The sequence below is a fragment of the Thamnophis elegans genome, chromosome 3 (genome assembly GCF_009769535.1).
Source record: "Thamnophis elegans isolate rThaEle1 chromosome 3, rThaEle1.pri, whole genome shotgun sequence".
Taxonomy (NCBI): domain Eukaryota; kingdom Metazoa; phylum Chordata; class Lepidosauria; order Squamata; family Colubridae; genus Thamnophis; species Thamnophis elegans.
Window position 1 is genome coordinate 24,695,310 of NC_045543.1, and position 12,740 is coordinate 24,708,049.

At 46.6% G+C, this 12,740-nt stretch overlaps 1 protein-coding gene across 1 annotated transcript in view; it reads left to right on the forward strand.

Moving 5' to 3' along the window:
* PCSK2 (proprotein convertase subtilisin/kexin type 2) overlaps positions 1–12,740 on the forward strand; it is a 131,827-nt gene that overhangs the window by 84,576 nt on the left and 34,511 nt on the right. The window contains exon 8 of the mRNA XM_032214642.1: positions 4,636–4,811. Coding sequence (XP_032070533.1) covers positions 4,636–4,811 — 176 coding nt within the window. The remainder of the gene's footprint in view (positions 1–4,635; positions 4,812–12,740) is intronic.

Consider the following 12,740-nt stretch of genomic DNA (forward strand, 5'->3'; position numbering starts at 1 on the left):
AGGGAACTGGAGAAATATTTCTCTATGATGGGTTTCCTTACATTAAGGATTTTTTTAAATGAGGAATTTTATAGTTTCTTTCAGATTATAATGTTACTGTCTAGAGTTTTTCACTGTAGCTTATTACTTCCTACAAATATCAGTTGAAAAGAACAAGATCATCAGAACAGAAACTTTGGCTGTTATTCATACTGGTATTAAGATGAGAGAGGTGACTTCGTATTCTCCAAAATTGGTGGAGGCAGGGGTCATGCATGGGTTAACTCAGTCAGTAACCAATAGAACTGAGTCTACCAAAGTGATGTCATCACCTCTGAGGAGCATGCTCCCACTTTTTTAGACTCAGTTCGATTGGAACTGGCTGTGCTAATCACTTTCTCCTCAACTAGTATTTAATAATTGACTATTCTAATTGGATTTAATTGGCTTTTACTCAAAGGAAAAAAATTCATTTAAATTGGAAAGACAGAGAATAAGATTCTACTGGATCTCCTTTGGAGGCAGGACTCTCAATAGCCCCTGGGCTGCTGGAGAGACATTGCCAGGGCTTCTTCAAAGCTTTTGCCTCCGAACTTGCCTACGGGCTTCTGAGGCTCCCTGGTTTTGCAATAGCCGTTGGAGGTTCCGCTCAGCACTGCCACCTCTGCAGCTTCCCCTGGCTCTCCCTTGCTGCCAACGCCATTAACCACCGCCGCCAGAAGCTGTCGGACACCACAGGGAGCCTCCAAAAGCTGTGAAAAGCTGCCGCTGCTGGGAAGTGCTGCCACTGCCACCACACCTCACCACCGTTGCTCCATGCTCCTGCTGCTGCTAGACCACCATGGCTTCGCCCTTGGCTCCACAGCCTTGTCACAGGGCCTCCAATGACCATGCACACTTTGCAGCCTCAGCTACCTCGGGGCACCGGCTTTGGCCTTCTCTTGGACTTGCACTCCAGCCCTCCAAACCACTTTGTCACATGCCCGATCTCCAGGGACCCTCAAAGAAGGCTCCTAGTAGAGCAGGCATTCATCATCTGCTCCAGATTCAGGCCCTTCAACCTGTGCCTCCAGGCCAGGTGGGACGGGGTTTTTATTCTCATCTCTTTTTCATGCCAAAGTCTTCGGGGGGCTGGAGAGCAATCCTCAATCTCAAATTTTTAAATCGATTAATCAGATACAGAAGATTCAAAATGCACTCTCTCCTATCAATTCTGGAGGGTGTGCGTAGATACAATCTCCTAACATCAGTGGACCTCTTGGAGGCTTACCTCCATGTACCCATTCACAGGTGACACAGATGGTTCCTCTGCTTTGTCCATGCGGGCCACCACTTCCAATATCGGGCCCTTCCCTTTGTGCTGTTGTCAGCCCTGAGGGTTTTTATGAAATGTCTGTCAGTCGTAGAAGCCCACCTGCATGCCAGGCCCATCTGGATCTTTTGTTACCTGGACGACATTCTTTTGTTGTACAGGTCACATAACCAGGCCCTCTGGGATCTCCAGGACACCCTACAAGTGCTGCAGGAGGTGGGGTTCTCCATCAATCAGGAGAAGAGTCACTTTGTTCCCACCTCTTGTCTGGTGCACTTGGGAGCCCTCATCGATTCATCTCAGGGGAAGGTCTTCCTATCTCAGGAATGCCAGAGCAGTCTCAGGGATTTAGCTAAGTAGGTGCGAAGAAGACAGTGGGTCCCTCTTCTCCAGCTGTCTCAACTTCTGGTGAAGATGGTCTCCTGTTTCTCCATTGTCTCTTGGGCATGGCTTCATAGCCACTGTCTTCAATGGTTTCTTCTGCCATTCCAGAAGACCAACAGCAGCTGCTCCCTAGTGAAGGTCAGCTTGACTTCAGAGGTTCTGCAATCTCTGGACTGGTGGATCTCCCCGGCCATTGCTCAGGGCTCCCTCTTCAGGGAACCTCTGTGTCTCGTAGTTACAACAGATGTGAGTTTGACAGGTTGGGAAGCTCACCTGGAGGTTCAGGTAGCTCAGACTTTCTGGTCCGATTCCGACCTATCCCACAGTATGAATCCATCTGGCCCTCCTTCATTTCCAAACCTCTCTTCGAAACACACATGTACTAATTTGACAGATAACACTACGGCCAAGGGGCATGTTAACCGCCAAGGGGGGACGAGAGTGGTATCTCTCTGTAACCTGGGTGGAAGCCAACCTAGTCTCTCTCCACGCCGAACACATCTTGGGTCCGACAACACCATGGCAGACTGGTTGAGCCGCACAACAATTGATCTGGCAGAGTAGAGCCTGAATCGTCGCATTTCCCACCAGCTGTCATCCAGGTATGGGACTCCGACTCTAGATCTCTTCACAACGGCATCCAACAAACAGCTGCCCAGGTACCTGTCTCGCCACACAACATCAGGCACAGAAGGGACGGACACTCTTCGGTGCAGGTGGCCTCACGATCTCCTCTACTTCCCTCCCTTCCCCCTGATACAGTGGGTGATTCGGAAAATGATAGAGGAGGAGGCCAAGCTCATTCTAATCACGCCACATTGGCTGCATCGACCATGGTACGCAAACCTGGTCAATCTTTCTGTGGAACCTCAGTGGCTTCTCCCAATGATACTATCCCTCCTTCATCAGGGCTCCATTCACCATCCCGACCTGCGCTGGCTCCGCCTAACTGCTTGGAGGCTGAGCGGACAGTTTTGAGGGCAACTAGTCTTTCTGAGATGGTAATTCAAACTATTCAGGCTTCCCGCTGCCCAGCCACTAATAGAATCTATGAATCTACGGGGCAGACCTTTGTTGCTTGGTACCGGTCTCAAGGGGAGGATCCTCTGAAGGCGTCGGTTCCCCAACTATTGGAGTTCTTGCAACAGGGGCTTGATAAGGGCTCTCCCCAAACACCTTATGGCGGCAGGTGTCAGCTCTTTCTTCGGTTCTCTCACTTCACCGAGACGAATCCCTCTCCTTGTACCCTCACATCTGCAGGTTCCTTAAGGGGGCTTCTAATCTCTTCCCTCCTGTCAAACATGGATTCTCCTTGTGGGATCGGACCAAAGTCCTTGAATTTCTCACTGACCCGCCCTTCGAACCTCTCAGGTTAGCCTCCTTGCATCACCTCACGCTTAAAATTTCCTTTCTGGTGGCCATAACATCTGCACGGAGGGTTTCAGAACTGGCGGCTCTTTCCATCTGTGCTGACTTGTGTATGTTCCACCCAGACCATGTGGTCTTTCACATCAACCCCCCTTTGTCCTGAAAGTGAATTCGACATTTCATCGTTCTCTGGATCTCACTCTTCCAAATTTCTGTCCTGCTCCATCTCACAGCCTAGAGCGCAAATGGCACAAACTAGACATCAGGTGTGCTCTTAAGATCTACATCCCTCCCACTGGTGTGGGCATGTGTTGTTTATGTAACATAATAATAAAAAAATTAATAATAATAAAAAAAGATTTACATCGCCAAGACGGCAGTCTTCATATGCAGCGAAGCCCTCTTTGTATCTTTCCACCCTACCAACAAGGGCCTGAAAGCTTCTCCATCTATAATTGGCCAATGGATCAGGTCTGCCATTGCAAAGATTTACATCACGCATCACCTCACACCTCCATCCAACATTACGGCTCATTCCATGTGCAGCATGGCTAGGTCAGTGGTGTGGACACAGCAGGCCTTGGTGGAAGAGATTTGCAAAGTGGTTACCTGGTCTACTCCTAATTCATTTATAAGACATTATAAGGTGGATCGGTATGCATCGGCGGATGCGGCCTTCGGAAGGTCGGTCCTTCAGCAAGTTCTTCCTTCTTCCAGCTCCTAGGCCAGTCTCATTCCCTCCTGGGGACACGCCAGCTTTGGTATGTCCCATGCATGACAGCTGTCTCCACCTACTTTGGATAATGGGGCATTGGTTCTTACGTGATACGCCCCTTCTCTGGGCAGGTGAAGACAGCGGTCATCCCCACCCATTTGGGTCCTGACCTACTTCGCAAAGGGAGGTCTGGGAGCATTGTTGTGAAGTCACAGGATGAAAAGCAACTGTTCAGTGCACAGCAGTCTACTTATCTCCGTCAAGAAAAGCAGGAGCATGTTTCTCAGAGGCAATGACATCACTTTGATAGACTCAGTTCTATTGGTTACTAAGTTAACCCATGCATGACCACTGTCTCCACCTGCCCATAGAAGGGACGTATCAGGTAAGAACCAATGCCCCATTTCATGTAATGCATTTAATCTAACAATTTTAATAAAAGCCTTTTGTTTCAACTTTTTAATTTTTTATCTACTCCCCTGTACATTTTTCATTTAGATACATGAAATCAAAACCTGCTTAGATTTGGTTCAATTAAATAGTCTACAATATTGAACTTGCAAAAATTAATCTTGCATTCCAAAACTGTTCGCACATCTCATGAAAGAATCACTGTGTTTGCATTTGCTTGATCCTGGATGTTAATTATGTTTTGGGCAGGAAAAAAAAATCAAATCATGGTTTGAATTTTTATACCAGAATTTCATTAAAAAGATGCTATAGCATATGCTAAGCTTTAAATTCTGTGTTGAAATCCCCTGTTGAGAAATGTTATTATAAATGTCTTGTTTGATTTCAGTTTTTTAAATTTCTCCTTCTCCTTAATCTCTCCTTCTTTCTTTTTCTCTTCATCAATATATATTGATGAAATCTGCAGGTATCCGAATGTTGGATCAGCCATTTATGACTGACATTATAGAGGCTTCTTCTATCAGCCACATGCCTCAAGTAATTGATATTTATAGTGCTAGTTGGGGTCCCACTGATAATGGCAAAACTGTGGATGGGCCAAGAGAATTGACCTTACAAGCCATGGCAGATGGAGTGAATAAGGTAGTGCTTTGTTTTATGTTTTCCTGCCCATTATGTTGCTGTAATATCAGACTTCAATGAAAGTTACTTACATTACAGAAGATAATGAATTGCCTATAAATATTACCTTATCAGAAGTCCTCTTTTGAAGGACACATGGAAGTATAATAAATTATCAATAGGAAAGTCTTGTTTTGGTTCAATGGAAATAGGGCATACAAGAGTTAAATGGTGGCTGATACAATGAGAACAAACTGAAGATTTTGCTATCTGGATACTTTACGCCTCAGAAAGCAGGAAATTGTTAGTAGGCTTGATAGTTTTCCCCCACATATATCTTTAATGAGGGAGGGAGTCCTGCAACAAGCTGAGATGTCAACAAAATGATGAAATGTGCCTGACTGTGACATCATGATGCCAGCTCCAACATTACAATGCAATTGTAAAAAGTGGCAAAGTTTGTGTCACATCATTGCAATGTTTTCTAATTACATGAGAGAAGCTTTGGACCTTTGGCATTCGTGTAGTTGTGGAAATATACTGTAAGTACTGCTGAGAAAAAGGAAAACACTTCATTATATAGGACGTGGGTAAGCTGGACAATTTGTTCCCACCTTATTTATTTATTTTTTTAGCTTTTTCCTCTTATAAACAGATGGTGATGATGTTCACAACATCATGAAGGATCAGCCTCAGGTCTTACTTAAGGAATTTGGGAGCCCAATTTGACTCTAGTTTCGGTAGCCCGTATTTTGATTAACTTTGTATACATATTTCTATGTATTCAAAATGAAATTCTTATAGGACCTCAACTTAACAACAATTATGTATCTAGAAAAAAACATTTTGGACACAAAAGGCATCTCCCTGTAAAATTCTGTTTCAGCAAGTGAGTCCATTGGCCTGATATACTTGTTGACCCAACACAGTTTATCTTCTCTGTGGATTTTCCCATCCCTACATCCAATCAATTCAGTGTGCTTAGTGACTGTCCCTTAGCTGTTGTGAAGCTGCACTTGCTCATGGATAGACGGGAACACTTGAATTTCTATCAGTCCCACCTACCCGCTGGCTAACATAGAGCTGTATTGCCTGCTAGATGGTTCTTCCCATTCAAAACATTGTTAGCTTTTTCTTAACCGGATTTCTTAACAGAATTAGTTTCTGAGTGGCTCTGTTACTCTGAGCAACTTGAGAGAAGCACAAGGCACAAGAGAAGACTGAAGAATGGAGATGTCGCTTGATTTTGTGTCTTCACTTGCCCATAGCTTCCTTCAGTCCATCATGTTGCCTCTACAATTCCATAGAATCAGCCTCAGCTGCACCATAAATGGCATTACCTCTTCAATAATTTTCTTTAAAAAGCAGCTACTGAGGAGTCACTGTAGGAGAGATTGTTGTTGTCTGGTCCAAGATTGAGAGCTTCCTGGAAACATTTGATTCTCCTCTATGTGATTTCATAAGATTGGATGCCACAGGAGCTTGGCTTAGCAGGACTCTCTCTTTTTTTGCCCACATTTTATGGTAGCGGCTAGGCGATTTCAGGTGATTTTTTAAAAAACTTAGTTAAAAACAATTGAGCTTAGATGAATCAGTGCAGCATTTAATATAAGTATTTTATTTTTAGTAGAATGAAAGAAACTTGTATTTTAGGATTCTCGTGGGATTTTATCTTCCAGATAGACCTGCAATTTTTATTAAAGGACCAGATGTTTTTATATTATTTTTTATTTAGGTTATAAAAATATGGGAAAGGAAAAGGAGCGCTATAACTACTCTGATAGCCATGTAATGTCAATTATTACCTTAATGAACAGAAAATTAACACAGGAGTAGTAATTGAAGAGAACAGAATGGTACAGGAAAATGTGCTGCACTTAGCATAATATGTTCAATTGAAAGGAAGTCAGTGCTAATGTTGTTTAAATGGCAACTCTACGGCGTTTCATTTAGAATTTGGTTGAATTCATAATAAAAAGTGGCTATCTTCCTTAAGAGCAAATTAGCCTAAGACTGTACTTGGTTTGAATTTCATTCTAATAGACTGCAAACCTAACCTCTCTCTCTCTCAGCGAAACCTTACAACTGTTACCATCCCAATCTAATCTCATGTGGAATTCAGTTACCAGAGAAATTGACCATATTTTTAGTCAACATTCTGAAAAATTAGGCTTTAAGGATTTTTTTCCAGTGACTGTCCATGCAAGTGCTTGCCACTGCAAGTCATTCAATATTAATTCTAGATCTTCTTTCCTAGTTGTGTTTTCTAAATTACATTTGCTATTTTTAATTAGCTAGCTCTGATGTCAGAATACTCCTGCCAGAATATTCTAGAGAGAGGTGTCAAACTGGCGGCCTATGGGACAGATGTGTCACCTGCAAGCCATGCCCACCCCAGCTCCACGAGTGGGGAAAACATCATGAAATGCCACGTGATGGCAACGTGATGCAGCGAGTTTGACACTCAAGTTCTAGAGCAGGGGTGCCAAACTCAAGACCCAGGGGCCAGATCCAGCCTGCGGGATGCTTAAATCTGGTCCGTGGTGCTGCCATGGAATCAATGAAGGACCAGCCCGCGGTGCTGCTGTCAGCAAAAACGGAGCTCGGCAGAGCTGCACACAGCTCTCCCAAGCTTCGTTTTCGCTGGCAGAGGGTTGCAGGAGGCCGTTGAAGCCAAAAATACAGCTCAGGAGCCCATTTCTGCTAGCAGAGTGTTCAGGCCACAAAAGGAGCCCTGACACGAATGACATCAAGTGGGCCATGCCCAATCTTAGCCACGCCAACCCCAGCTCCCTGAGTTCAAACACAACCCTGATGCGGACTTCAATGAAATCAAATTTGACACTCCTGATCTAGAGGTTCCGCTGCTTGTTGTGAGGGAATATACTAATTACATGGCACCTGGGAGAATGCTTTTCCTTACCTTGTTCGTGGTTTCATGCATTGCACAGAGAAGATACTTATTTTCTTCTCAGAGCACAGCTTGCTTTTTAAATGAGTTTTCAAGGAGAGGTTAATCAGGGAAAGAAGCAGGCTACATCAGGAACGCTTGGTTTCAAATGGCTTTTTCTCACCTGACTCTTGTTTTTAAAATGAAAAACAAATTGAGAGCCCCAAAACTGTACACTACATATGCCTAAGAATTCAGCAAAATGGAAATGCCACTAGAATGTATTGCTGTTTCTGAAATAGTCTTTTTTTTATTGCCTGTGGACTGAAAAATTATCTGTACACTGAATTACAAGCCATTAGACATGATAACCCTCCACTTTTTTACTTCAGAGGAGGAACCTCTTCCTCATTAAGAACCTTTCCTAAATCTGCTCTTTTCCCAGGTTGAGCAGAGCCCATCAATTTTAGGTTGCTTCCTTGGATCCATAAAGCCTTTCTCTTTCTCCACGGCCCTCCCTCCTTCCCCACAACCAGTTGTTACTCCTGTAATGTGTAGGAAGTGTCTGCCAATAGATCTCTACTTCTGCTCCTCAACTTCTCTGGAGGAAACTTCTCTGGAAAACACAAATGGTCCAGTTCTCAATCGCTCAGAATAGAGCTGGAAGGTACCTTGGAGGTCTTCTAGACCAACCCCCTGCTCAAGCAGGAGACCTTGTACCATTTAAGATAGGTGGTGGTGGTCCAGTCTCTTCTTAAAAGCCCCCAGTGATGGAGCACCTACAACTTTTGTAGGCAAGATGTTCCACTGGTTAATTGTCCGCACTGTTAGCAAATTTCTCTTAGTTCTAGGTTGCTTCTCTCCTTGATTAGTTTCATCCATTTTTCTTGTCCTGCTTTGAAAAATAACTTGACCTCCTCTTCTTTGTGGTAGCCTCTAAAATACTATAACACTGCTATCACCCCTAACCCTTCTTTTTTCTAGACTAGCCATACCCAGTTCCTGTAACCGTTTTTCATATGGTTCAACATAGTCCATTTTCTATAGGTTACTTAACATGAGTGCTCGCAAGGACAACTTTGCTAGACAAAAGCCACCTGATTTATAGTGAAGCTGGATGATGGCATGGGAAACACAGAGTAGCGGTAATTATCCAATTTATGGGACCTTCCCATGTCCAACCATTGATATGGATACAACAACTGATAGTTTTCTTGGTTTTGGCTTGGTGGAATGTAGAAGCCCAATCAAGTTTGACTTGTTTAGCAAACAATGGTAAAAACCAAGAATGGTTTAGGGTGATGTTTTCTGGGCTTGTATTTGGAACTACTCATATATGGTATATATGTCTTAAAATAATAATGGCTTAAGAGTTCCCAAGACCTTTAATTATCAGTTGGGGACCAGAGATAGCATCTCTTCTTTTGCTTTTTTACTAAGATCTAAATAGATCCAAAAGCACAATAAAATCATCTTAAATCGTGTAAGAGAGGTTATTTCCCAAAGGCAATTCATACGTATGTTGGAGAAGGATAATTGCAATAGCAAAACATTTAGCACTACTTGTAGCAGTTACTATACAACTTGAGGCCCATTGGATAATCATTTCAGAACTATTTCTTTACCTAAGCAGGGGGGGGGGGGGAATGACTGCAGGTTAAAAAAAAGGCAGTGGAAATGGGAGAAATTGCCAACTTCCTGCCCACTGAGTGGGAAGGTGGCAGGGAGCAAGATAAATTTCTCTCCCTCTCTTTCTTTCTCCCCTCCCCCCCATTTGATTGTACAAACAGAAATAGTCAATGGGAAAGGCAGCAAGAGGTTGCAAGTCCAAGGCCAGCTGGCAGATAAGTGCCTACTAACAAATGGGAGAGGGAGTGAGGGGATGTCAGTAAGGAATGTCACATGGAATATCTGAGAGATGCCATGTAGGCTGAGAAGAGTGTGTGGGTATGCACAGAGATGCTGCATAGGTTGGAAGGGCTGCATGAATGGGCAACATAGATCAGGAAAGGGCATGGGTGTGTGCAGTGACGTGCGGTCAGCTTTAGGGCTGGTGAGGCACTTTTTAGACTTGTGGACTTCAACTCCCAGTATTCCACAGCCAGGCATGCTCAGTTCCGATTTAAAGTGACAACATTTTCCCCCCTTGCAAAATAAGTTTTCCCATTTTTTTCTTCTCCCTCCCCCTACTTCCTCCCTCTCTCCCTCCCTCCCCCCTCTCTCAAACAGACACACGCACACAGAGAAATTGGATCCCTCACTCACTCTCAAACAAACACAGAAGTTGGATTGGATATATTTTCCAAAGGCTTGAAAGCAGCTCCTCTGCCATACCCCCCCTTCCCCTGCTGCCTTCCGATCAAACCTTTTGAATTCCTCCCCCCTCCCCACACACGCACCTTTTTCCAGCTGTTTCAGATATGATTTCAACTCTGCTTCTGCCTGCCCTGCCCTGCCCTTCCCTCATGAATTGAATTGAATTGAATTGATTTTATTTGTAGGCCGCCCTTTTCCCTGAGGGGACTCAGGGCGGCTCACAGAAACCAGGGAGAGGGGAATACAAAACAATACAATACTAAAACAACAACACATAATAAAATAATACTCAACATGCATACAACATTCGGGCGGGGCAATGGTCCTTATCCCCAGGCCTGACGGGCGAGCCAGTTCTTCAAGGCTATGCGGAAGGCCTGGACGGTGGAGAGGGTGCGGATCTCTACGGGGAGCTCGTTCCAAAGGGTCGGGGCCGCTACTGAGAAGGCCCTCCTCCTTGTGGTTGCCAGCCGGCATTGGCTGGCCGATGGGATGCGGAGGAGGCCTAACCTATGAGATCTTATAGGCCGTAGGGAGGTAATTGGCAGAAGGCGGTCTCTCAAGTATCCAGATCCACTGCCATGTAGGGCTTTATGGGTGGTCAATAGCACCTTGAAGCGCATCCGGAGATCGACAGGTAGCCAACGCAGCTCGCGGAGGATAGGTGTAATGCGGGTGAATCGAGGTGCACCCGCGATCACTCGCGCGGCTGCGTTTTGTACTAGCTGAAGTCGCCGGATGCTCTTCAAGGGCAGCCCCATGTAGAGCACATTGCAGTATTCCAGCCTAGAAATCACGAGGGCCCGAGTGACAGTTGTGAGCGCCTCCCGGTTCAGGTAGGGTCGCAACTGGCGCACCAGGCGTACCTGGGCGAATGCCCCCCTGGTCACAGCCGCTATATGATGGTCGAATGACAGCTGTGGATCCAGGAGGACTCCCAAGTTGCGAACCCTCTCTGAGGGGTGTAGAATTTGACCCCCCAGCCTGAGTGTTGGATTAATGGCCGAATTTTTGGGAGGAAAACACAACAGCCACTCGGTCTTTTCTGGGTTGAGCACAAGCTTGTTAATCCTCATCCAGTCCATGACGGCTTCGAGCCCCCGGTCCATTACGTCAACCGCTTCATTGATTTGGCACGGGGCGGACAGATACAATTGAGTATCGTCCGCATATTGATGGTATCTAATCCCGTGCCTACGGATGATCTCTCCCAGCGGTTTCATGTAAATGTTAAATAGTAGGGGGGATAAGACCGAACCCTGCGGCACCCCATATTTTAGGGGCCTTGGGGACGATCTCTGCCCTCCCACTAACACCGACTGCGACCTGTCCGAGAGGTAGGAGGAGAACCACCGTAACACGGTGCCTCCCACTCCCACCTCCCGCAGTCTTCGCAGAAGGATACCATGGTCGATGGTATCGAAAGCCGCTGAGAGGTCAAGGAGGACCAGGATGGAGGGATGTCCTTCATCTCTGGCTCTCCAGAGATCATCCATCAATGCGACCAAGGCGGTTTCAGTGCTGTAACTGGGTCTGAAGCCTGACTGGAAGGGGTCTAGATAGTCTGCTTCCTCCAAGGACCGTTGGAGCTGGAAGGCCACCACCTTCTCAACAACCTTCCCCAAAAAGGGGAGGTTGGAGACCGGGCGGTAGTTATTAAGGACAGCTGGATCTAGGGATGGCTTCTTCAGGAGGGGTCTCACCACCGCCGCCTTCAGTGCGGCGGGGAAGTTCCCCTCCCGAAGGGAGGCGGTTACAACCGCCTGGATCCAGCCTCGTGTCACCTCACTGCAGTTAGAAACCAGCCATGAGGGACACGGATCCAAAGCACAGGTGGAGGAACTCACAGCTCTCATGGCCTTGTCCACATCCCCGGGGGTAACCTCTTGAAACTCAACCCAGAGCTGTTGTACTTGGTCCCCCTGAGTCTCGGCTGGAACTGCAGATGTGGAGTCCAAGTCCGTCCGAAACCGAGCAATTTTGTCCGCTAAGAATTGGGCATATTCTTCAGCTCTGCCCTGCAAGGGTTCCCCCGCCTCCCTTTTGTTCAACAGGGAGCGGGTTATCCTAAACAGGGCGGCTGGCCGGGACTCTGCGGACGCAACCAGGGAGGCTATATGTGATCTTTTAGCTGCCCTAAGTGCCCTAGTATATTCCCTGGTGCAGGTGGTTACCATTGCTCGGTTCGATGCGGACTTATCGGACCTCCAACGGTGCTCTAGGCATCTCCTCCGGCGCTTCATCTCCCGGAGCTCCTCGGTGAACCAAGGAGGTCTCCGGGATCCGCCGCCTCGGAGGGGCCGCAGTGGCGCAATCCGGTCGAGGGCCTCTGACGCTGCCGAGTGCCACGCAGCAGCCAGAGTCTCCACCGGACTGTGGGTGAGAGTATCAGGAATAACCCCAAGCTCTGTCTGGAACCTTACTGGCTCCATAAGACGCCTGGGGCGGAACCACCTGGTCGGTTCCTCCTCCCTACAGTGGGGGTTGGGCTTCCGGAAGTCGAGCCTCAGTAGGCAATGGTCTGACCACGACAGGGGTATGATGTCACTCCCCCTCAGACCAAGATCACACATCCACTGCTCCGAGAGAAATACAAGGTCAAGCATGTGTCCCGCCGAATGGGTTGGGCCTCGGATTACTTGAGTCAAGCCCATGGCTGTCATGGAAGCCATGAACTCCAGCGCCCCGTCAGAGTTTTCACCGAGCGTCGGCAGATTAAAGTCCCCCAGGACCATCAGCCTAGG